General features: G+C 40.5%; 1 protein-coding gene across 4 annotated transcripts in view; it reads right to left on the bottom strand.

Moving 5' to 3' along the window:
• Nucleotides 1–22788, bottom strand: part of RARB (retinoic acid receptor, beta) — a 370255-nt gene that overhangs the window by 140192 nt on the left and 207275 nt on the right. For 2 of the 4 annotated variants that reach the window (XM_012644554.1, XM_012644555.1), the window contains exon 1: nt 21719–22344. The exons of 1 other annotated variant lie outside the window; for it this stretch is intronic. In XM_012644554.1, coding sequence (XP_012500008.1) covers nt 21719–21875 — 157 coding nt within the window. In that variant the 5' untranslated portion in view covers nt 21876–22344. Of the gene's footprint in view, nt 1–21718; nt 22345–22788 lie in introns of those variants that run through there. One more of the 4 variants, XM_012644556.1, reaches the window with a different exon arrangement.

Below are 22788 nucleotides of genomic sequence, written 5' to 3'. Positions count from 1 at the left end.
TGGCCAAGTCAGAGGAACTTTTGCTCTCGGGTGAGATGGATGCTCAGCTCTGTGGGTCCCCTCCCAGAGCAGAGTCAGCACCAGCAAAGCTGAAACGGCTTCTCTGGGCTGCTCACACGTGATGGGAGACAGGGAACCTTAAGGAAAATGAAGACAAACCTGCACTGTCCAGAGCTTCTCGCCCGTATTTTAAATCTATCCACTCCCACAACCTACAGATGATTGTCACTAAGGAAAACAAAGCTGGAGTCACCTTCCTTGTAAAATTAGTCATGGGACTCATTTGCCCTTAAATCAGTGATCCTCAAAGTGCAGACTAGCAGCAGAATTCTTGGGGGTAGGGAGCCAGGAATTTGCTTTAAATAAGTCGTTTTCAAACTATCAGTGAGGAAGAATCATTTCTTAGTCTCCCCTGCCCCCAACTCCTCATGGATTGATACAATTCAATAAAAATGAATCTCGATGGAAAAGGAATTAAGGAAAAACAAAGATGGCCAAAGTATGAGCTCCAACTTAAAAAAAATTAGATTTAACATACACAAAATTACTCTGTCAAATTGCTGCATACGTTTCAAAATACTTTCCTCTCGATGTCGGCACATTTTTCACTGTGGACAGGCAAGAGGCAGTTCAGGAACCAGCACAAGTCCATAGACTGCATTTTGAGAAGCACTGCTCTAAACGGACTTCAAACTCAGAGGTTTGCAGACAAAACAAAAACAAAGCTAAACAAAATCTCCACTGACTGGGATGGTACAAAAGCAGAATACCAGCGCTCCCACCGACACAGCTGTCTTAAACACTGCCACAACTCTGGGGGGGTGAATTCATTCCCAAAATAAAAGCAAAAAAAAAAAAAAAATTAACGTTGCTGCCTGTTAGGAGGACTCTGCACTTAAGAATTTAACTCACCTGAGAAAACACAGTATAAATGTCCTTGTTGTTACAACACACCTGAGTGTCATTTAAACACACAGAAAGTCTCCAACAATAGCTCCCTTCACAATTCCTTACATGCTTGGCATTTTTCTAAAGGTTAGATTAAGTAGCAGATAACATTTTTAAGAGAGCTCAGTATACTTTTTTTTCTTTGTGAGAGCTAATTTACTGCTGGCTAAACCATGTTGACAGATTTCAGGATTTTATGTTGGGCCTGATTAGAGGCAGGCAGGCATCATGTATTATGAAAGCCCAGCCTTTTTACTAGAACCTTCCATGATTAAGACAGTATTTTAATGCACTCTCTGGGCAGCTGAGCCTTAAAAGAAAAAGGAGTTGTAAAGCAAAAGACATTTCCTGCATGGCCCCAGGGGAATTTTGAGCCCAGAGCTCTGGTCCCCCGTGGGAGGGAGTAATTTCAGCTAATTAAGGGAGAATAGCAAAGTGTTGCATTTGTTCAAAACATTCAGTTGTTCTTCATTTTTGTTGGCACCAAAGGGAGCCGATCTGGATTTTTTCCCTCTTTTTCTGTGGATTCACTGCAGGATTGCAAAGCCTACAGCTCACATACATTAGGGAGAAAGTCAAAGGAAACGACAAAGTTCAACTAAAGTACAAGTAATTAGAACCAGACCCTCCGCTGCTAGCATGTGCGCATGCGTTTGTGAGTGCGCGTGTAGACATTTTATTAAATGTAATTTACATGCCTCCAAGCGGTTTTTTGGGGGTGGGGGGTGTGGCTTACTTAATTTTTATGTCGCCTCTTCCAGAAGGGATCTGCTTTTAATCGTCTTTCAGGAGAAGCAGTTTGTTTCCACACACATGAGTTTTGCAAATCTGTGAATCTCATTCTGAAATTAAGTAATTGACAAACAAGAAAAACTTTGCTTTAAAATTGTCTTGCCTCACTCGGCTGCTGGGTTTGTTATTGTTAAGCGGCTCCAAGATCAGTGCCGGGTTTGGGGCAGGCAAAGAAGGGAGGGGGGTGGGGAGTGAAGGAAAACATCATCGTGGGGCTTTGGCAGTCTTGACTCAGTAACCTGCCCCTGACCCTGAAGAAGTGTGTGTTTGCCCGGGTCACCCGGGATCCTGGCCGAGGGCTGGAGCTGGGTTATGAGAAACCCTGCTATTCTGACCACACATGCAACAGGTGCCCAACATAGGCAGGGGACAAAAGGAGGGGTTGGGAGAAAGACTTTGATTTTTGAGTTTTTAAAGAAAAAGCCTTGCTTTTCAAAGTGTGGTCCTAGACCAGCAGCATCAGCATCACTTGGAACTTGTTAAAATGCAGAATCTCGGCCTCAGCTCAGGCATTTTAACAAAATCCCCTGGTAATTTTTATGCACATTAATGTTTGAGACATCCTAACATAAAAATGTCTTGTCCTAAACTTCCTGTAATCTCAAACAGTTGCTGAGTCAATTTGGCTTGGGAACTCTGTCAGTTTCCCCCTTGCACAGGTCCTTACTAAACACTTCACCTTGTTAAGCACTTAATACATTAAGATCTTCAGGCTGGGTGTGTTTATCCTCACCATAAACCAGAAGCCACTTTCTCTCCCACGGAATTTTGGCAGTGGCTTTCAGTTGGCACTGGGTTCAAAGTTGTACCGTAAGAGCCTGAACTAACAGTAATTACTATTTACTGAGCACTTACTATGTGTCAGGGGCTGTGCTAAGTGCTTAATAGATATTAACTCATTTACTCCTCCCCAAAACCCTGGGGAGGAGAGGGAGTAGGAACTCAGCACCTTAGAATTAGGAAATTTAAAAACACAACAATGCTTTCAGCCTTTACAAATGAGATTTAGATGACTTAATATGTATTACTCTTATTTCACTAAACTCTCTGGCTTTTTAACTTCTCATTTTCTATCTTCATTTATTTTCTAGGCAGAAAGGTCACTGGGTTTTGTCTGGTCAGGCCTACTTACTCAAATTTGAGAACTGCAGAATTTTGTAACTCTTTAATTCATGGTTATCATTTTCCAAACACCGATTTTAGTCAAGATACGGTTAAATTTGACAAGACAGTTTGGGCCTTAGGAAGAGAGCGAGGCACAGGACCCACTAATCACTCTGTGTTGTAGCTACACCTGTCTGGGCTCACGGCCAGCAGGAGAAATTATTCCTGGGATTGACTTTTACCATGGGAAGTGCTGTCATATTTTCATAAGGGACCATGACATGTTCAACACCAACATTTCATTTTTATAATATGCCTTCTTGCTTCAAGGAACATATTCAAAAATTATCTCATAGGTTGTTTTGTGTGATGGTTTAAACAGACAATGTTTTATGTCACTATTTTCTAGGACACACTAAGGTAGCTTATGACAGGGTTCAAATAAATTCTTCCTTAAAATCACTTAACAGGCCGACACATCTAACTGCTTATTAATGATCTGAACTGTGAGGCATCAGAAATGGAACTGCATTAAGTGAACAAATGCTGGGACAGGTCTCCGGAGTCACGTGTAGATGAAGCTAATTGCTTCTCAATATTAAGGTCCCCTGAAGAGTTTATCTTGGACACCAAATGACTCGGCTCCATATTCCACTTCTTTAGTAAAAAGCAAAAGATTTATTTGATCTGAAGAGAGAAACCAGAGTATTCCACTTCTAATCAGGATTCCGATAATTTTTTAAAAAGCAATTATCGCACTAATAAATGACATTCTTTTATCTGGTCAAATTTCCTGCATACAGGGTAGATTAAGACAGAAGCACTGCCATGTATGTAATTCCAGATACACATTCTTTGCTTATGTAAAAATATTTGAAAACCATGTTGGTACCGGCCTTACAGAAAAGTAATGGGGAGATACTTGGAAGACAACAATGAAATTATGCTTTGTCACGTGCCTTGCAGACGCCTCTCAGATCTGCAGTAGTTCAAGTGTGATTGATTACACTAGAATTTAGCCAAAACCCACTTTCTCAACAAAATAATGCTCTGCTCACTCAGTTACAAGTTTGCTGCAAAGAAATTTTTCTGTTTTGTTTTTTACAGGTATGTGCCGTATGAACAGCCTCAAAATAACTTTGGAGCTAATTTAATCCTCACTGTGTGGGTTTTCTTCGTTCCTGAAAAGAAAGAAAATGCCACGAGCCTGCAGAAAATCGTGTGGAGGAGGTGATGGGAAGTTCATGGGCTTTGCTGCCAGGTGGACTTGCACTGGAATCCCTCTTCTGAGACTTACTAATTTAATGGTCATAGGGTTTTCTCTGTGCCCTAGTGTTTCCTTCCTGAAAATGCAGATAATCCCCAAATTCCTGCTGGTAAAAGGGAGACAAGATTTGCAACTTGCCTGGCACACAGTAAGTGCTCAAAAAGTAATAACAAGCCCCCACCTTCACCTCCTCCGCAAACACACTTCCCTTCCACCTTCCTTAATCTAAGGCAGGGCTTCTCAACCAGCACCAATTTTTCCCCTCAAGGGACATTTTACCATATCTGGAGACATTTTTGGCTGTTATAATTGGGGGCTGCTACTGGCATCTAGTACCTGGAGGCCAGGGATGCTATAAAATATCTTACAATGCACAGGACAGCCCCCTTCTCCCAAGGGAAAAAAAAAAAACAAACAAAGAATTATCTGGCCCAAATTATAAATAGTGCTCAGGCTGAAAAACCCTGATCTAGGGTAAGGATACACTGGTGGGGAGACCAGGACTAAGGAGTGGGGCAGCAAAGAAAATAATTTATTCCAGAAGTGGACAGTGCAGAGTCCTCCAGGGCAGAGGCATAAGCTCAGTTCCTAACTCTGCCTCTTACTAGCAGTCGCTTATCCTTCCTGATCCTCAGTTTCCTAATCTGAAAACTGGCGATGACAATGATGCTTGCTACACTGCAGAGTTTATACTTTTAAACTACAAAAAATATAAAAACAATAGCCAACACTTTATTATTAGAATATCTGGGGAATGTGGGTAAATCCACATCTTAATAATATGACTAATATTGTCACCACAGAAAATGACAGAAATATCTCCAAAGTAATAACATTACAACAATAGTAATAGCTAATATTTATGGAGCATATACTATGGGCTAGTCATGCCCCTTCTTCTGTTCTAAGCATTTAAAATATATTAATTCACTCAATCCCCATAGTGACACTAAGAGATAGCTATTAGTTTCAGTATTTCTTTGTTACAGGCAAGAAGCCAGAGGCACAGAGTGGTTAGGCAACTTGCTCAAGGCCATATAGTTAGTAACTGACGAGCATGGATTTGAACTTTAATGGTCTTGGGTTCCAGAGAATGGGTCTGCCCCTGGTATTGAGAGAAGACAATGACAGCCTGTCTTAGGACTGTCCAGGACTTCCTTCACAAGCAGCTGTCCCTGGCAGGAAGTTTTAAAGTATATAGAATATGTCTAAATCAGACAAACACACTTATACACAGTTATTCCAGCATATCGACCAAAGTAAAACTGGAAAACTCAAAAGAAAGAAGCTAAGGAGATAGCAATAATGCCCCTTTTTCTTTCCAGTCAGAGTAATAAAGTAGGAAAGTCCCCCCGAAGCAAACACAGGAATTAGAAGGCATACACAAACATAGCCACAAACCCCTCCCGCATCTTCCCTGCCGAGAAACCAACCCTCAGCAGGGAGAATGGCAGCAGCTAAGACCAAGGTTCCAAAGGCCTTTGGCGGTGGTCCAAGGGTGTGTGACTGAACACTGTCAGGAGCAGTAACTCAGGCCAAATGCAGCCTTCATAGTCGCCAGCTTTAGGGCTCTGCTGGGGGCAAAGGGAGGAGGACTCTAAGTGTCCCCCAGTCCCTAAGCTGCTTCTCCTTCCCTCACCTAAAGGCCACATATGATCACTTAACCAAAGTTTATTTGGCACAAGAATGACAACAACATCCAGAATTCTAAAGTTGTGTGACAGCTCTTTTGCCATTGCCTACAGAATCAGAATGCCCTGAATGAGGAGCTGAATTACTCTCTTCCCAAGATGCCCAGGGTGGGTGGGAGAAGTGACTAGAAGTAGAAAGACAGTGAACATCCTTGCTGCACCTTCTAAAGGAAAATGTTATTACTGCTGGAACTGAGCATAATGCATCAGTTCAAAAGGATGCACTTGATGATATTCCATTTGAAGATTCTCAAGTTTCTACATATAACAGAATTGTTCAGTTTATAGTGCTATACATTGTTGGTTGATTTTTTTTTTACATTGCAGTGATTCCTTGATATGAAAAAAGAGCTTTAGTTTTATTTCTTAAAAAATTGCTAAAGAAAACTTGAAAAAAATAATTCAAAGAAATTTTCACCAACCTTCCAACTGTGAGCAAGCCCCAGGATTTTTTTGGATATTCCCAGAACTTGTCCATCTTGACAGACAAATTGTCTGAGGCATGTGGTTGGACGTATGAACTCTGGAGCCAGCCTTCCTGGATTTGAATCCTATCTCTGCTACGTCCTAGCTGTGTGACTTTGGGCAAGTTACTTAACGTCTCCAAGCCTCCATTTCTGCTAGTATAAAATGATACCATTACTGGCATCGCGAGCATTAAATGCTAGCATCACTGTAAAGCACGTGACGCGATGCCTGCCACATTGCAGTGTTACACAAGCAGAATCACCATGACCATATCACGCTTGTTGCGATGAAACCCAGTGCTATCCACCTTCCCATCTTTTTCCTGTGCATTAGTCTCATACGAGTCTTGCTTTGCTGACCTTCACTTCCATTTTCCCTTTGAAAATAATTTTCCCTCCTGATGTACCCAAGAGGTTCTCTACAAGCTAATGTGAGTAAAGCAAGTCATGTCAGCTTTTCCTCTCTCTCCCCTGTCCCTTCCTTCCCAGGCCCACAGGCATTAATCTGAAGTGCTGCAACAGCCCTCTCTCATGGGTTTTCCTGGCTAATCCCCAATCCGTGCTGCCTAGCACCCTCAGAAATGGCTTCTATAAATCCCTCCTTACCACAGTGATCTCTTGAGAGCCTGCGATAGCTGTTCAAAACTCAAAGTCCCAGACCTTTGGATGGGCCATTGGGTGGGGCAGCAAAAACCAGTGATTGTCAGTCAACAACATCCAGCTGCTGACAAATATTTATTGAGCACCTGGCGGGGCACAGACCCTGGGATATATGCTGGGTTATAAGGAAGGTTAGAATACACCAACCCCTGCCATGTAAACAGACAACTGAAAAATACCAGACAGCAAACAAGGTCCCAGCTAGAGGAAGGGTTTGATGGGGCCCGAGGCTGTACTACTAGCACACACAGAGGTTTCAGCTGCCTTGCCCTTAAACGCCCAGGGTTGAAAAGAGTGTTTGATATATAGCGAGGGTTCAATAATTGTTGGTTGAAAAAATGAATGAAAGAAAAAATAAAATCTGCATAGAAATCCTTATAAGCAATGTCAAATAAATGATAGTTTCAGCTAATTCAGCAGAATCTGCGAACAGCACACACACGGTGGCGATGACTTGAGGTGCATTTTCACTCATGTTACCCCACTTCCTTCCTCGTGACAGAAGTGTGAAGAAGAGCGGGGATTATTCTCACGATCAGTTTTTTATTCTGTTATTCACATGAGGAAACTGAAGTTTAGAGGAATTAAATGACTTGGCCACGGTCACACAGTTAGGAAATGACTCGATCGCGAATTGGCCTCCTGAATCCACATGCAAGGTTAGATGTGGACCAATGAGAAACAAAGCACTCAGTTCTATTCCTAACAGCCCTACTGATTTTTTAATGTTTTAAGGCAAGGTCTGCAAGGGCCAGAGAGTAAATATTTTAGGATTTGTGGGCTCTACGGTCTGTGTCACAGCCACTCAGCTCTGCCACTGTGGCAGAAAGCAGCCACAGACAAGATGGAAACGTACAGGCAGAGCACATCCCAGTAAAGCTTGTTTAGAAAAACAGGCTACAGGCCAGATTGGCCTCAGTTTGCTGACTCCTGCTTTAAGATAAAGGAAATTAAAACTATACTGTCTTAGAGTGACTGCACATGTTACTATAAAATTCATGCTTTTCCTTACTCTCAGGTAAAGACAGAGCATGATAGCCATATGTCACAGAGACATGGGCAATATTTTAAAGATACTAACACTATAGCGCATTGTAAGGGCTACACATTTCCTTCAAAACTAACCTCATGTATACATTTTTATTAGTTAAGGAGGTCAATATGTCTGCCATAAATACATTTTAAAATTCCTTCCTACATATTCTGTCTATTGGGATTATTTATCATGCCTTGGTCCCTGGCCTAGAGCCAGGCAGAATATGGGAGTTTTAATACCTTTAATCCATTACATGGATTTTTTAGAGCTCCATAAGACAAAATAAAATGCACTCTCATGGTCATATATGCAATAAACCTGATATGTCACTTAATATTTCATGTCCCATTTTATATTTCAGTTGTGACTGTTTCCAGCTTTCAATGTGTAAAAATGGCACAATTTCAGCCATCTTTTTTTTCCAATTTTCTTTGTTTAGAGAACTCTTGACAATTCATAAACAATAAATCTCACTGTGGACTTTGAGGGGCAATTATCATTGCTCCCCAATATTCTGAAGAAGTATTGAAATAACTCTCTACTGACATATGCCACCAAGTGTGCGTCAATGTGGTGAACAGGTCGTGTTTATTTTTATTAGGCCACATCACCTCGTTTTGAAAAAGAGGTACGCATTTCTTTCTGCAGCTGGTTAGTATGACAGTACTGGTTTCCGAAGATGGTCTGCTCAATGAACCACACCTCTGCTACTGCAATGAGTCTTTTTTCCTCAAATTGCTTATAATACTCACTCACACAGCCATGCCAGCCCACATGTGAACACCACCTGCCCATCACCTGCACACACCCTCTTTTATTTTGAGATGCAGATGTTTGCTTATGGGGTTGCTATATTTTTATTTATTCCTCCAGGAGATAAATTGAATCCTCCTCCCCACACTGGACATTGCAATTCAAAATAATAGCAAAAGACTTACAGGTAATGGGCCATAATACCCACTTGATACCCACTAAAGGAGGGTTTAGATCACTTGTTCTCTGTTACCTTTTGTGAAACATCTGCTTCATATGAGCCAGTTAAAAGTGCATACATCTGTAAATAATAAGCCTGTGTGTGCACATAATTTAATGAATTAGGACATAAAAAGGAATTGAACAGTAGGGGCGCAGCAATTAGAGTAACTGCCCGTTTTGTTAAGAATATATTGTTTCCAGCTTTCACTTGGAAACCTTTTTATTATTCTGTGGGTTCTGAGGCTTCCAACCTTCCCTGTCCCCCTTCTCCACAAAGAAAATGGGAATTCACATTGTTGGCAAAGAAAAGAAACCCTACATTATACAAAGTTAGCTGGGAACTTCCAACGTACTTTCTCCTACTCAGAAGATTTGAGGTTGCTTTTGGAGAACCTTGGTGCCTAGGAATCTGCATCTGTAAAATGGGGGTGCAGACCAGCAGCGTCCTTCTCTTCAGGCTGTGGTGAGAGGATCGGATAACAGTTCATTTTAAGTGCTTGGCACACAATAAGCACTTAATAAACATTATGAGGACAGTGATTGTTTCACATTAATAAAAATCAATCACAACTTGAAATAATTTGGGGGGGCAGCAAACCTTCGTTCATAAGTTTCCCTTGATTGTTGTTTTAGCTTTACTTTTATTTACTTTCTTCCCACCATTTCTAGGGATGGACAGAAAAAAAAAAAAAAAAAAGGAAAGGTAGAGTGCAGTGGTAATGTCCTGGTTAACAGTAAGTACCATCAGAAAGTTCATTCCCATGACAGCAAAGTAAGTGCCAAAGCCCAAGAAAATATTTCATTCTTACAGCAAACCCATTTATATGGGCTTCCCGTAAGAGCCAACTTGAACCTCACAAGTTCTTGACATCCCCTCAAGTTTACTTAGGGTGTTTTCGAGTGACCCCAAAATACACAAGCAAATAAAGCAGAAACCACCTGAGATGTTCTGAATTTCAAGTTGTCACTGAACTACAGTCAGTATATTTCCCGAGCACCTAACTGTGTGCCAAGGACTGGGCTATGAAGCAGAGCACACATGCATGAGTAAGCGAAGGAGCTAGTGAAAGAGAGCGTGTGACATTTTCTAGAAGGCACTCTGAGGCTTCCACAGAATAAGGCCTGTTCCTCTCTGCCCCCCTGAAGTTTATTGAGATGTTCCAAGCTGAGTTGAAAGCTTGCAAATGTTGGAAGATACGCTGTGTCCGTTTGAAAACCAAGCAGGTGTGGAACACAGGATACAGCACCATGATAAGATTGCTACAAGGAATATAATTTAAGTCTAGCCCACTGGGATTCTATAAAAATCTTGGTTTAGCTCTGCAAAATAAATGTTAGCAAAATAAGTGCTAAATATTTGCCAGGCCCCAGGAAAAATAGTTCCACCCAGAAGGAAAAGGAGTTAAACAATGAATGAAATCACCACCCTACAGTATTCTGTTTGCATTCTCCAGCAGTCTATTTACCAGCTACATAAAGAGATAATTAGAGCTTGTTAATAGCAACAGGAGAGAAGAGTAAAGGCTAAAAAGGGAAATAAAGAGAATGAACAAATATTGAAAAAAAATAATGGCTGAAGTAAATAGAGCTGCATTGTCCGATACAATAGCCACTAGCCACATGTAGCCATGGAAAATTAAATTAAAATGAAATAAAATTAAAAATTCACTTTCTCAGATGTATTAGCTGCATTCCAAGAGCTCAGTAGCCACACATGGCTAGTGACTACCACACTAGAAAACGTAGAATTATAGGTCATTTCCACCACCATAGACAGTTCTGTTGGAGAGCACCGAGAGCGAGTACATTAAGGGGTCGTTTACTCGAACAAATACATCTGTGGACTCGACCGTGGTTCACTGAGTGCTGATCATAGACTAAGTACTATGCAAGCACTGGGAAAATACACAACACCTGACCTCAAAGACGTCCCAGTTTAGTGAGGGAACCTAGTCAACAAAACAAAAACAATACAACACAACATGAAACAAAACATACATACGCACACAAAAGGAAAAAAGGATGGAAATACAGGAAAAAACCCTGGTTGTTTTAATGGTAGATATGGTGGTGAGTGTCCATGCTTGCTGTAAAATTTTTCAACTTTTCTGCATTTAAAAAATGTTTTCATAATAAAATATTGGGGAAAAGAATCTATTTACTGAGCATTATGTGCCAAGTACACTCTCATATTTAAGTCTTTGATGAAGACTTTGATCTTAAGCTTGCAAGGTAAGCATTATGGATCCATTTTACAGATGAAAAAACCCAGGCAACTTGGAGCTCAAGCCCACACAGCAAGGGCAGTGCATGAAGGGTGTCTGCCCAACCCAGTGTCACACAGTACTACGCTGTACTTCACTGTATCACATATCAGCGTCTTACAGATTTAGATCTGCTTCCATTTAGGACCCACTATATGACTTCCAGCAAGTCACTTCAATTTCCTCATCTGTCTCTATTTCCTCAAAATATATAAGATTTCAAACAAAAGAAACAGGTAGAACATAGTATATACAAATCCAAAATACAGAATAATATCTTGCATTTAAAGTATATTTGAAGTCACTGAAATAAGAGCATTATCTAAGAGGCTAATAATCATTATGATTTGTGTAAATTTCACTAAATAGTAATTGTTAACTTAGGTTTGGGATCCTCTAAACACAATGGATACTTAAAATAGGTGGCAAATATCAACTTCACTATCTCTTAGAAAGTTTCCTTTCTTCCTCCTCTTCTTTTTTTTATTTTTATTTGGTAATGGAAGACACAACAGCGCTGCTTAACTAAGAGGAACCATCTAGCATGAGCAATTAGTACCCCTCTTTAGATGAGTGTTAGGAGTAAACGAGAATAACATGAAAAGCCCCATTTCCCATCTCTCATCTTCTTGCCACTCCTCTGTAAATACCAGACGAATCCTGCTCCTCAACCCCATGAACCACAGCAGTTATGAGGCCCGGATAGACTTCAACAGCAAACAGGATGTAAAAACAAAAGGGCAAAAGAGTAAAACAGCCTCATAGTTTGGGCCGAGTTTCCTCTACAATTTAAAAGACTGTGGTTTATATTAGAGAAAATAATGTAATCAGAGGAAATTATGTGAGTTACAGTTCTTTACCTCTCTCTCTTCTACCTTTCCCCAAAACCAAAACACTCCATGGTCCTTTCTTGGTATTATTAGGGCATATAATTTTTTTTTTCAGGAATGATTCACTCAGCTGGAATGGCAGCGTTAAGCTGCGGAAGTGAGGACCCCCAAGTGAAGAACAGCACATGGAGCTGGAGAAAAGCCCCGCCTGGGACTTGCAGCCCAGCCCTACACCTCACTACCTGTGTGAATTCAGTCACCCTACTCAGCTTCCCTGAGCCTCCATTTCCTCGTCTGTAAAATGAGGATAGTATCTTCCACTTAGGGTTGTAAGGATTAACAGAAAATGTATGTACAGTCATTAAAGTAGAATTTTGTTAAATATTTAACCAGCCAAAAACCAAACTAACTAAAACCCCACAATCATTTTACAATTAAGTCATTTTCAGAAGACAATATTTTCTTTCTCATTATAGGGCACAGGTGCTATGATTGCTATGGTGGACTGAAGACTGCAGGACATTCTTTGCTACCCCTCCACTGAAAGGTAGATTTGTCGAATCTGGGCTGGCTCTGTGACTGCATGACCAGTAGAACACAGTGAAAGTGACTCTATGCCAGCTCTGGATCTAGCTTTTAAGGGAACTAGGAGCTTCCACTTCCTCCTTCTTGGAAGGTTTATTCTTGGGCCGCTCCCTCTCAGAATATTGCTGCCATGCTGTGAGAAGCACAAGCCACATGCAGATTCAGTGCTCCAGTTGACAGCCCCAGCTGAGCTCTCTGCCAACAACCAACATCAACTGCCAGCCGTGTGAGTGAACTCTTTTGGACTTCCAGCCCACTTTAGCTCTGGATGATGCAGCCCCAGCTGACACCTTGTGGAGCAGAAGATCTGCCCAGCTGAGCCCAGTCATTCCACAGAATGAGATAATAAATTTTTAGACCACTAAGTTTGGGGATGGTTTGTTACACAACAATAAATTACAGAAACGATCATAAATAAATGAATAAATGATTTTTAAAAATCCAATCGAATCAAACCCAACCCCAAAAGGGTATAATTACTTACGTCCTCTAGAAATATCCATCTGAAAGTCTTCAAGAAGTAAATTTGGAAGGTATGCACATGTTCCATTGCTCAAGATAGGTTTAAAACTCCTCTTTGTGAACTACTTTTAGAGATTATCTGTGAGGCCTACACACAGGAACACTTTATGCCTACTCCATTGTGACAAAAATGTATAATTCACTTGATCACCTGCCTACGGACCATCTGTGGTTCTCAGTAGTATTCAGTAATTTCCTTCATCAATCTCAGGTTCAAAGTCCTGAGGAGATTTTTGTGTTGGTGTTAATAAAGGGGCTGTGTCACAATAAATTGTGTACACAAGTTCTTCCCATTACATTGTAAGTCCAAATAGAGCAGGGACAGTGTCTGATTCATCTCGTTGTCCTCCACAGATCATATCAAAGAGCCTGGCACATGGCAGACACCCAGGAGCCGTTTGTTGAATGGCATACTGCAAGATCTAATCCATCAGTGAGCAATAAAAATGTACTAAGCCACAACAGCATCTTTGGGCTAAGTGTATTGTGACAACCTTGAAGGTGACAACGGCCCCTTGTAAAAGTCAATCATTGGTCTGAAATCGGAGGGTTTGGTAAATGGATGCCTCTGAATCAGGCCACAGTGCTACCTGACTAACAGGAAGGACTGTCACCTAGGTTATGAGCTATACAGACAGAGGAACCACTTCGCTGAGGAAAAGAGGTTACTAATTTAGATATGACTAAAAAAAAAATACTGTTCACTCTCAGCAAAGGCATATAAGCCACAAGAGTCGTGCCCAAATCAGAGCAGGCAGGCCTGCTCTGTGACTTCTGTATGTTTTCAAGACACGAATAGAATCTTAATTTACACGACCTCTAATCCTTCCTCAAATCCTGCAATGTAGACACTATTATTCCCATTTCATAGCTACAGCAATCCATCCTGTGTCAAGCCAGGCTATTTCCATTCTCTCAGACCATCCATTCAGGCAATGATGGGGGAGCAGAGGTAGAGAGATGCATGGGAGGGTGAGGAGTGGGGAGAAGCAGCAGGAAAAGTCTTAGAAACAACTTTTCACAGCCTCTGCTGAGGGGAAAAAAAATTATGCCTTCTTCTCTAGCATTCGAGAGACAAGTGACAGAATAATCTCTGCAAGAGTATTTGCAAGCCCACTATAAGCCCAACATGAGTCTCTGGAAACTCTTGCCTGAGTAGCAGAGAGATGTCCTGTTCATCTGCATCCTCCAACTTTCCCCGCAAATCCAAACCTGTTCATCCTATCTCTAGTTCCTATTGTTTCCTCTGATAAGCAGGGCCCTAGTGAACAATTAAAGCTTTCAATAAATAATCTCTAAGCACATTCATTTGATTGACTGTTATTTGATACAGCAGTTAGTTTCAATGGGGCAGTTAATATTGATCACATAAAGTACTCCAGACAAACATGAAACAGTTCCAGAACTCCATGGATTATTACCCTTTATCTGCCAGTCATCTGGGCTACTTGTAATGGTCACGGAATTTAAAATCAATAATAACAATTAGTGTTCTGTACACCAAAACGGATGAATCATGTGAAATGGGTTTTCATATAAAATCAAAGGTAAAACCGGCCTATAACATGGAAAAAGACTCTGAATTTCCAGCACACATTTGGCAAAGCACCTTCACCTAAGTCTTCAAAACAGGCAGCAAGAGAGAAAGAAAGGTGTTCAGGAGAAGATGTGGTCATAAAAATGCATGTGAAACCCCTGACGGTCTTAATCCAAAAAGATGAAGCGTAAAAGATAAAAGTGATCAAAATGAGTTCTAACAAACGTAATAAAATTAATGGAACCGGCAATTTACTTCCTCGATGTGTCTAGCTACCTTTTTGAGCCTTCAATTTGTAGGCATTAATCGTGATTTTTTTGTAATAAAATGGCAATGACGATATTTTAGCTCCATGGCACCACTACTGTAATGTAATGTAAAGATAATTAAAATGCAAAGCAACGGAGAAATGTTTCATCATTAAACTGTAACCAGCGCGCTATGCGAAATCATCCATTCCAAAGACTTGTTTTTCATCAATTATTTGTTATTTATCTGATGTAAATATAAGGACTAATTAAAATGTATGCCTTTTTATACATCTTCTTGTCATTAAAGCCAATGAAAGCATTCTGAGGACCATAATGAAATAATTATGTTTGCCTTTAAGAATTCTCTTCAATAACACACGGCAGTACTGAGCTAAATTAAAACATCAGGAACTAAATTTCGCTACCTCCATTTCCATTTTAGTTAATTATACCCCCAAGCTTTCCAATAGACCAGACCCTAAAAAATCTTTTGAAGCTGAAACGGCCTTCAGATCCTCAGCCTTTTTATAATTATGGACTTTGATGACAGGACAAAGGTACTGTAGCCACTGAAAGCTTTAATATTTTTGAGAAGATAGAGTATATGGGTCTTCATCTGCTCTGGAAACTGGAAAAAAAATTGGGATAAATGTGACCCAAATCTTTTCCCAGTTAATTGATGCATTCATTTTATTTGGTCTTACCTGTGCAATATTTTGAATTTGGCTTTTTTTTTTCCCCGACTTGGTAAAATTTTAATCTGTGATGAACAGTAATTGAGCATAACAACAAAAACAAATATCCCACTAAATACTGGTCAAATTAGGAGAATAACTCCTTGTTCAATATTAAAACCTAAAAAATAAGGAGCTATCTTTCTTTAAGATATAAGTGGACAGAGGAGAACCTGTGAATTTTAAAAAATAAAATAAGACCCCTTCATTTGGGTTTCTCCTTCTCTAAACCTCAAATCAGAGATACTTGAGAAGGCAAAAAATCTGAGTTCGACAGAAAAGGAAGACAGAAAGAGGAGAGGAAAACTGCTAGGTAGTTTCAGGGCTGGTGGCAAACGAAATGGCTTCAGCGATGTTGTCATCTGATGTGGGTGGGGGGTGGGAACGTTGTAGTCGACAAAAGTAAAGAGGAGTACCCGGGATTAACTCTGACAATGTGAATTCCCTCACATTTTGTTCTATACGGAGAGTTGGCCGGATTTGTGGGTGGATGATATTTGGTCATCGCTAGATAAACTGTCTTATGAGAGACATAGAGGGAAATTGTTGACAGCTAGGAAACAAATATCTATTCTGTGACAATGTAAAATTACAAATAATCTCAGCATCCGCTTTTATTAAAAATCACTTTCTTCACCCCAAATTATTCTTTGTTCTCTTTAGAGAAATCTGTTTTTGGAAATGGTGCACATTATCACCCACTCTCCCCCCTGCAAAAAATAATAAGTAGTTTTCTTCTTTCTCCCTCCTCTGAGTTAGTTCCCTTCATGGGCTGCTGTAGGAGGCCTGGAGGCTCCTGGGATCCCTGCTCCCTGGCTAGAGGAAATGCCTGGCCAGGCTGGGTCGCCTCGCTGACGTCAGTTCCTGTTATCCTCGCCTTATCGCGCAGGGGGCCCAGAGTCTTATCTTACTGAGTGACCCCCTTTCAGCTCCCCTCCCTGCAAGGCCAGAGAAAAAGCAAGTCAGCACTTCCACTGCCCGTTTGAATTCCCATCTAAGAAGCTCTGAAAGCTTAAGAAAAATAATAAAATGCCTGCAGACTTACCCTCTACTGCTTCCTAGGTAGAGAGAACTTTTACAACTTTATTTTTCATTCATTTAAAGAGATTTGGGTGTAGGATGGGGTAAGAACCATGCTTCTTAATGACAAAGTAAGGAAGCTGAGAATGAAGAGAGAATTCAGGCCAACACATTGACTGATGAGGTCGTGACATTAGATCTTACAGATGGGGCAGGTTATCTCATCTCCTATTTAGCAAGAGGTACTTAGACCAAGCCACTTACAGGCAGGATACTGATAAATCTAAAACCTGAGTTAACTCTGCCCTCCTCCCTCCATCATCCCCAACTCAACTTTTTAACAAGCAGCTGGCTAAAGGGCTGATACAGATTTGTTCGTGACAATTCAATTTAATTCTATTCCTTTTCCCCATCCCCAACACACATACACACACGCATAGGTGCTAGAGCGAGAACCACAGTCCACACCATTTTGCGGGGGATGCCTTCTGTTTACAGTTTATAGTTTGCTACAAAAGGTATTCATTTTCAGAAAAATGACCCAGAAACACAAGGCGATCTTCAGTCATAATGGAAAAATTAAGCTGTGAGTGCTCTAGTTATATTGACTATTGAATCCAAACAAAGACTTTCTGTGCCACTCCTGGGTTCAAGGGGCAGCCTAGGAGATGTCATAACATTAAATATCTGACATATTTCAATGATTTATGTGGGAACTGTGGCAGTTTATCTGAAAGTGGGTTATTCTAGAAAATCAAAGATATATGATAGCCATAACTACTACCCTGTAATTTGAAAGGCAAGATTCTACATTAGTATCTTTGGAAAGGTTTTCAGCCAAGATTTTTCTGATTAACCTTCATCAAAAACTCCCATTTCTGAAATAATCTATTTAATTGATAGTTAACTGAATTTATATTCGAACATTTAAAGTATAAAAATGTCATTTAAGGATAAATTTATTGAAACTTAGATGTAACTCATACTCTATAGAAGATTTTTTCTCAGTTGTTCTAAGAGGAACACTGTATTTATTGTTAAATAAAGTCCTGTACAACTTGAAGAGTTTTACATTTTGTATCTTGGTTTTATAACTCCATACTCCTCCCAGAGAGTAAGTTTCTAATTTGAAATATTGATTTAAAAATTACAAATTCCTTCAGAACAGAATTTATAATCTGTGTTATTAATCATGTATTTCCCTTCTCGGATAGAGTTTAACGACCTTTGTGGAATGTGTAAAGGAGAAAACAGTAAGGTTTTCTTTTTCAACTTAACACATATGTTGAAGGTATATTATAAATGTCTGATATCCAGAACTTTCTTTCATTCTTATGCTTTACAGAAAAGTCCATGACAATACCAACTGGTTGTATATGGTCAGAACCAGGTTTCTAGAAATGAGAAGGAAACTTCTGATTCAGGTCAGCTAGCCTATCAGAAATTGCCATTCTGGTCATTTATCTATTAAGAAAAAAAGGCCCGATTCAATTCAAGGGCTTTACATGAGAGCTGGCAAATCAAATTCTAACGAGAGCTTCCAAATCAATTCTGTAGCTTAAGTTTAAGCAAACAGATGTCTACCTCTCCTACTGTTTTGTTTTCTGGAATCCACCCTTTTCTGGCAATAAAATTTAAACTCCCCTGTCAAATGTACCAATTTATCTGGATCTTGACAATACTTTAATATTTTTTCCCTACAAGGAAGGAAAACCTAGTGAATCTTTCGCTTGTTTTCAAACAACACTGTCCTACACTCTTTTAGAGATTTAAGAAAAAGTCCCTCTCCTTCTCTGCTTTCTGGTGGTATTAGTTACCACCGTCATGTGGCCGAGAAGCAGAAAATTATGTCCTACTTTAGAAAAACAATTGGGCCTTTTCACTGAAATATTTATTCAAAACCCCATTCAATTCATGCGGTGGCTGTCAGTCTTTATTTAGTCTTTCTTTCAGAGGGTATCTTTGATTTTGCCACTTTGACCCCAATTTATATCTCACTAGGAGAGGATTTAGATACTGTTTAATACTCGAAATTTGGGTCCCAGAGTTTTGAAAAAGGGACTTTTCTCGTTCCTTAATTACACATCATTACTGTTTGTTTTAAAAATAGTTTCTTCTCATTAATGGGCAAAATCCTGTTTCAAAAAGAAAGTATTTTTTTCTTTTTCCTTTTGATGTGTTGAGTAGGGAGAAGACAGGGAAAAGGGCCAAGAAGTTGTCACACTCGTGATTTCACCAAAAGCAACTCTATTTAGACCACAAAATATTAAGATTTATCCTATGGCCACTGAGCAATTAATGCTGAAAACATCTGGAGCAATGTAAAACCAAGATAATACAGGGGGCATCTTAGAAACTTACTTTCCTAATAACATCTGTATCTTCCAGGGATAGTCTTCAATCGTAATATTTATACCACATTCCCTTAGTAGCCCCTTAATCCTGACTTTTAATGCTTATAACAAGCAATTCACAGGCCCTACTACAGCCGGCAGCTGGTTGGCATATCATTTTTCTGTCTTTAAAATTAAAAAGAAAATAAAGGGAATATTCTAACACCTTTCAAAGTAAGCTTCTGGTGACATTTTCCACGTTCAAAGGTTTTACTTTATTTACTACACACACACACACACACACACACACACACACACACACACACACCATAAAAAAAATAAGTAGAATCTTAGAGAAGAAAATAGTTTTGGTTGGAATTTAGTGCTATTTTTTTTCCCTCTTTGCCCACTGTTTCCTCTGTGTTAAAGCACAAACAGATCTGCTTCTCGTCAAAACAGCCATTAAGTAAAATGGAAAAGGTTGTGGTTTTATGTTCTTACTTATACAAACGTAGCCCTAATATGTTTTTATTTCAAAAGCCCTAACTAGCTATACCACCCTGAACCAGACACTGTGTGGCACAGACATTTGTTTGAATCTTTTTTAAAAATTGTTTTAGTTTTGTTTATGCTTAAAAAAACAACTTAATTGCTGGAACAACTAAACTGACCAGTCATAAAGTGGTTTTTGGAGGATAAAGCAACTCTTCAGGGGCACAAGATATATTTACATTTTATTCATTTAACCTAAAGTTGGGTTGTGGGATTCAAACTCTTGTGAAATTGACCACAATAAGAACTAATTGCCCTGCTTACAAAAATAAGACACTGGAATGTCTGAAATCCCTTTGTCAAATCCCTTTATTTACTTTGTCTAATGCAAGTTTCTTTGATTAGCTAAACTTTGCTGTTATCAACACTTCTTGCTTATCGGCTAGTTTTAGGCGAATGACACATTCACCACTCGCTCTCCCTAGATAAAGCAAATCCCTTGTTTAACTTGTTCAAGAACAAACAAAGCTTTCCCCCCTACTCTTACAACTTAATAAGCATGTTTGGAGGGTTAATTACAAAAGGAAGAATGTCTACATGTAAAAGCTCTATTAGGTCTAATAACTTTGGCGAGGACGCTGAGCAATTTTTTTCCCCCTCTCTGTTAAAAAAGTATGTTTCATTACAACTTTCTCTAACAAGAAAAAGTTTCAGAGAGCCCCAGTTCCCTGGGATTCCAACAGAAATCGTTCATACTGTTTTAATTGCCATAGAGAGAACAGGTCTAAAAGATGTTAGTGGATTGGAAAATTCTTTGAGTTCTCCAGAGAGAAAACAGGCAGCAAGAAAGAAAAGGCATTTGGAGAGCAGCTGAAGATTAAGGCGCCTTCTGAAAACCACATTCTTTTTGCCCTGCTTACAGCTCTACGAAATGTTAAGTCAGATAGCCAGACTGTTGGCATCAAATGGTTATTGATTTTTCAGCTGCAAACCTGTTGATCTCCTGGCCCGAGAAACAAGTCTGTAGTCTTAAGAAAAAGTTTCAGAGAGAGCAGTTTAAATCCTGTCATTGTCTCCCCTCTCCTTATTCTTCTCTTTAGATAAGCCACCATGTTATTAGGAAAACTCAATTTCTTCCAGTTAAACTTTGACCTCTTTGAAAACAAAGATTTAAAATGTCATTTTCAGGCTAATGCTCCAATGAATTGTCAAATAAAGTACTAAAAACATTTTGATAGATAGCTGAGCCATTTATCTAAATCACTGTCAGGGTAGCGAAGCATCCTGCAGGCTCCCAGTACAGCCACCCGAAGGTGGGATTTTCTGGGACTCCTGGTCATTTCTCAAGCCTGCAGCCAGGCTACTGTTGACCAGATGCGTGCCTCGGCACCGTGTCAGCATCAGATAACAAAACAGTCAATATTTTTTTTAAAAAACTGGGCTACCCCACTTATATTTCCTTTTCTTTAACTGATGTCCAGGTTCCTGGCTGAATTGTAAGATATGGAAATAATGGATGGCTCAGCCCAAGGGGTGTTCATTGCCAGTAGTTTTCTAGCAAAACAGCAACTTCTTAGACCAACAAAGTGACTCGGAAAGGTGGCAGCAGGGTCAATGCTAAGAAATATTGCCTTTCCTTAGCAAGGAAAACATTGGAGGCAGCAGCCTGAACTGGTGGTTTATGAACTTCGGGAGCAGCAGCCACCTTAATTAGGCTAAATTCCTTGCAAGGAAGATGTCATATTTTAATCACTTTGGACTGTTGAAATACACAAGGGGTCGGGGGGGTATATACAACTAGCAGCTAATCCAAAGAGCAGCAAAGTTAAATTCCCCTCTGCATATATTTTAGTAAAAACTGCACGATGTGTCAAATTGCCCTACTTAAAGAATGTTTCAAAGTCCTGTGGTCAGGCTCCACTTTCCTCCCCCTCCATGCATATTTTAAAAAATGTTTTAAAGAGACTGTAAGGTTGGTAAGGAGAGGAACATGGGAGCGGGAGGGGTTATTTGGGAAGAAAACATCTCAACAGGAAATTTTCAGCAGAAGGAATCAATATGCACGCCAGCATATCACACCCCTTCAGCATTAAATCATTAAACCCTTTGTCTTGCTACCAGTGCAGTTTATTTCCAATGTCTTTATTGCATGCAAGAGAGACAATTAATTTTTTTTTCTTGGTAGAAGAAGGGAAAAAAAATAAACCTACATTGAGCAGTGTGCCGATGCTGCCATTCGGTTTGGGTCAATCCACTGAAGCATGCTTTGAGAGCTTTCTCCTGGAGCATGCAGGAAGACGGACTCGCAGTGTAGAAATCCAGGATTTGCCCAGGACTCACTGACAGAACATCCATACAGTCAAACATGATCTCCCCTGCACCGAATGTCTGCAAAAGTGCTTATCCTCTAGGTGTGGAGGCAAATGGCATAGAAAAGTCCACCCAACTCCATCAAACTCTGCCCCTTTTTTGGCACGTAGGCTGTTGGTCTTTTTCCCAGCCCCGAATCATGAATTATGACAGACAAGCCAGCTAAAAGCCTGTAATTGATCCAAATGATCATTTACCATTTTCCAGGCTTGCTCGGCCAATCCAGCCAGGGCGGGGGGTTCCCAGAAAGATCCCAAGTTCTCCTTCCAAGCAAATGCTTGCAAAAAGCCTTCCGAATGCGTTCCGGATCCTACCCGGACGGTGCCCAGACAAACCCTGCCCGGATCGCTCGCGTCCTCGGCATCCCAGTCCTCAAACAGCTCGCATGGGGGAATTCTGGTCCCCCCTTTGGCAAAGAATAGACCCTCCTGCCTCCGAACAGCTCACTTCCTACTACTTCTGTCACACAGAATGAAAGATTGAATTGCCTAATATATGCGAGTGAACTTTCGGTGAACCCTTCCCGGGCTGCTAACCTTCAAATGACCCAACTAGTCTGACATCACCAACTCCCAGGATTCTCACAGAGCTTAAAAACTCCCAGCAGCCCTGCAAAAGCAGACAGCCAGAGAGGCAGGCAGCGAGCGCGCAAGCCGGCGCTCGCTTTCCCATTTCTCACCTTAAAAACAATGCAAGAAGTGCTTTTAAAACGAGCAGGGGAGGAGCCAGGACTCTGCTCCTGGCTCACGTTGAGCGCCAACTTCTCTCCCTTCACGCCTTTTTATTCGCGGCGGCTTAGCCTGGAAACTAGCGTTGTTCCCCCCTTGCCCGCTCGCCTCCCGCCCTCGCCTCGCCCCCAGCCCACCCTTTAAATTCCTCCGTGCGCCTCTCTGTCTGTTAAATTCCTTGT

Source organism: Propithecus coquereli, unplaced genomic scaffold, assembly GCF_000956105.1.
Source record: "Propithecus coquereli isolate 6110/MARCELLA unplaced genomic scaffold, Pcoq_1.0 Scaffold214, whole genome shotgun sequence".
Lineage (NCBI taxonomy): Eukaryota > Metazoa > Chordata > Mammalia > Primates > Indriidae > Propithecus > Propithecus coquereli.
This window is presented reverse-complemented; position numbering and strand designations above follow the sequence as displayed.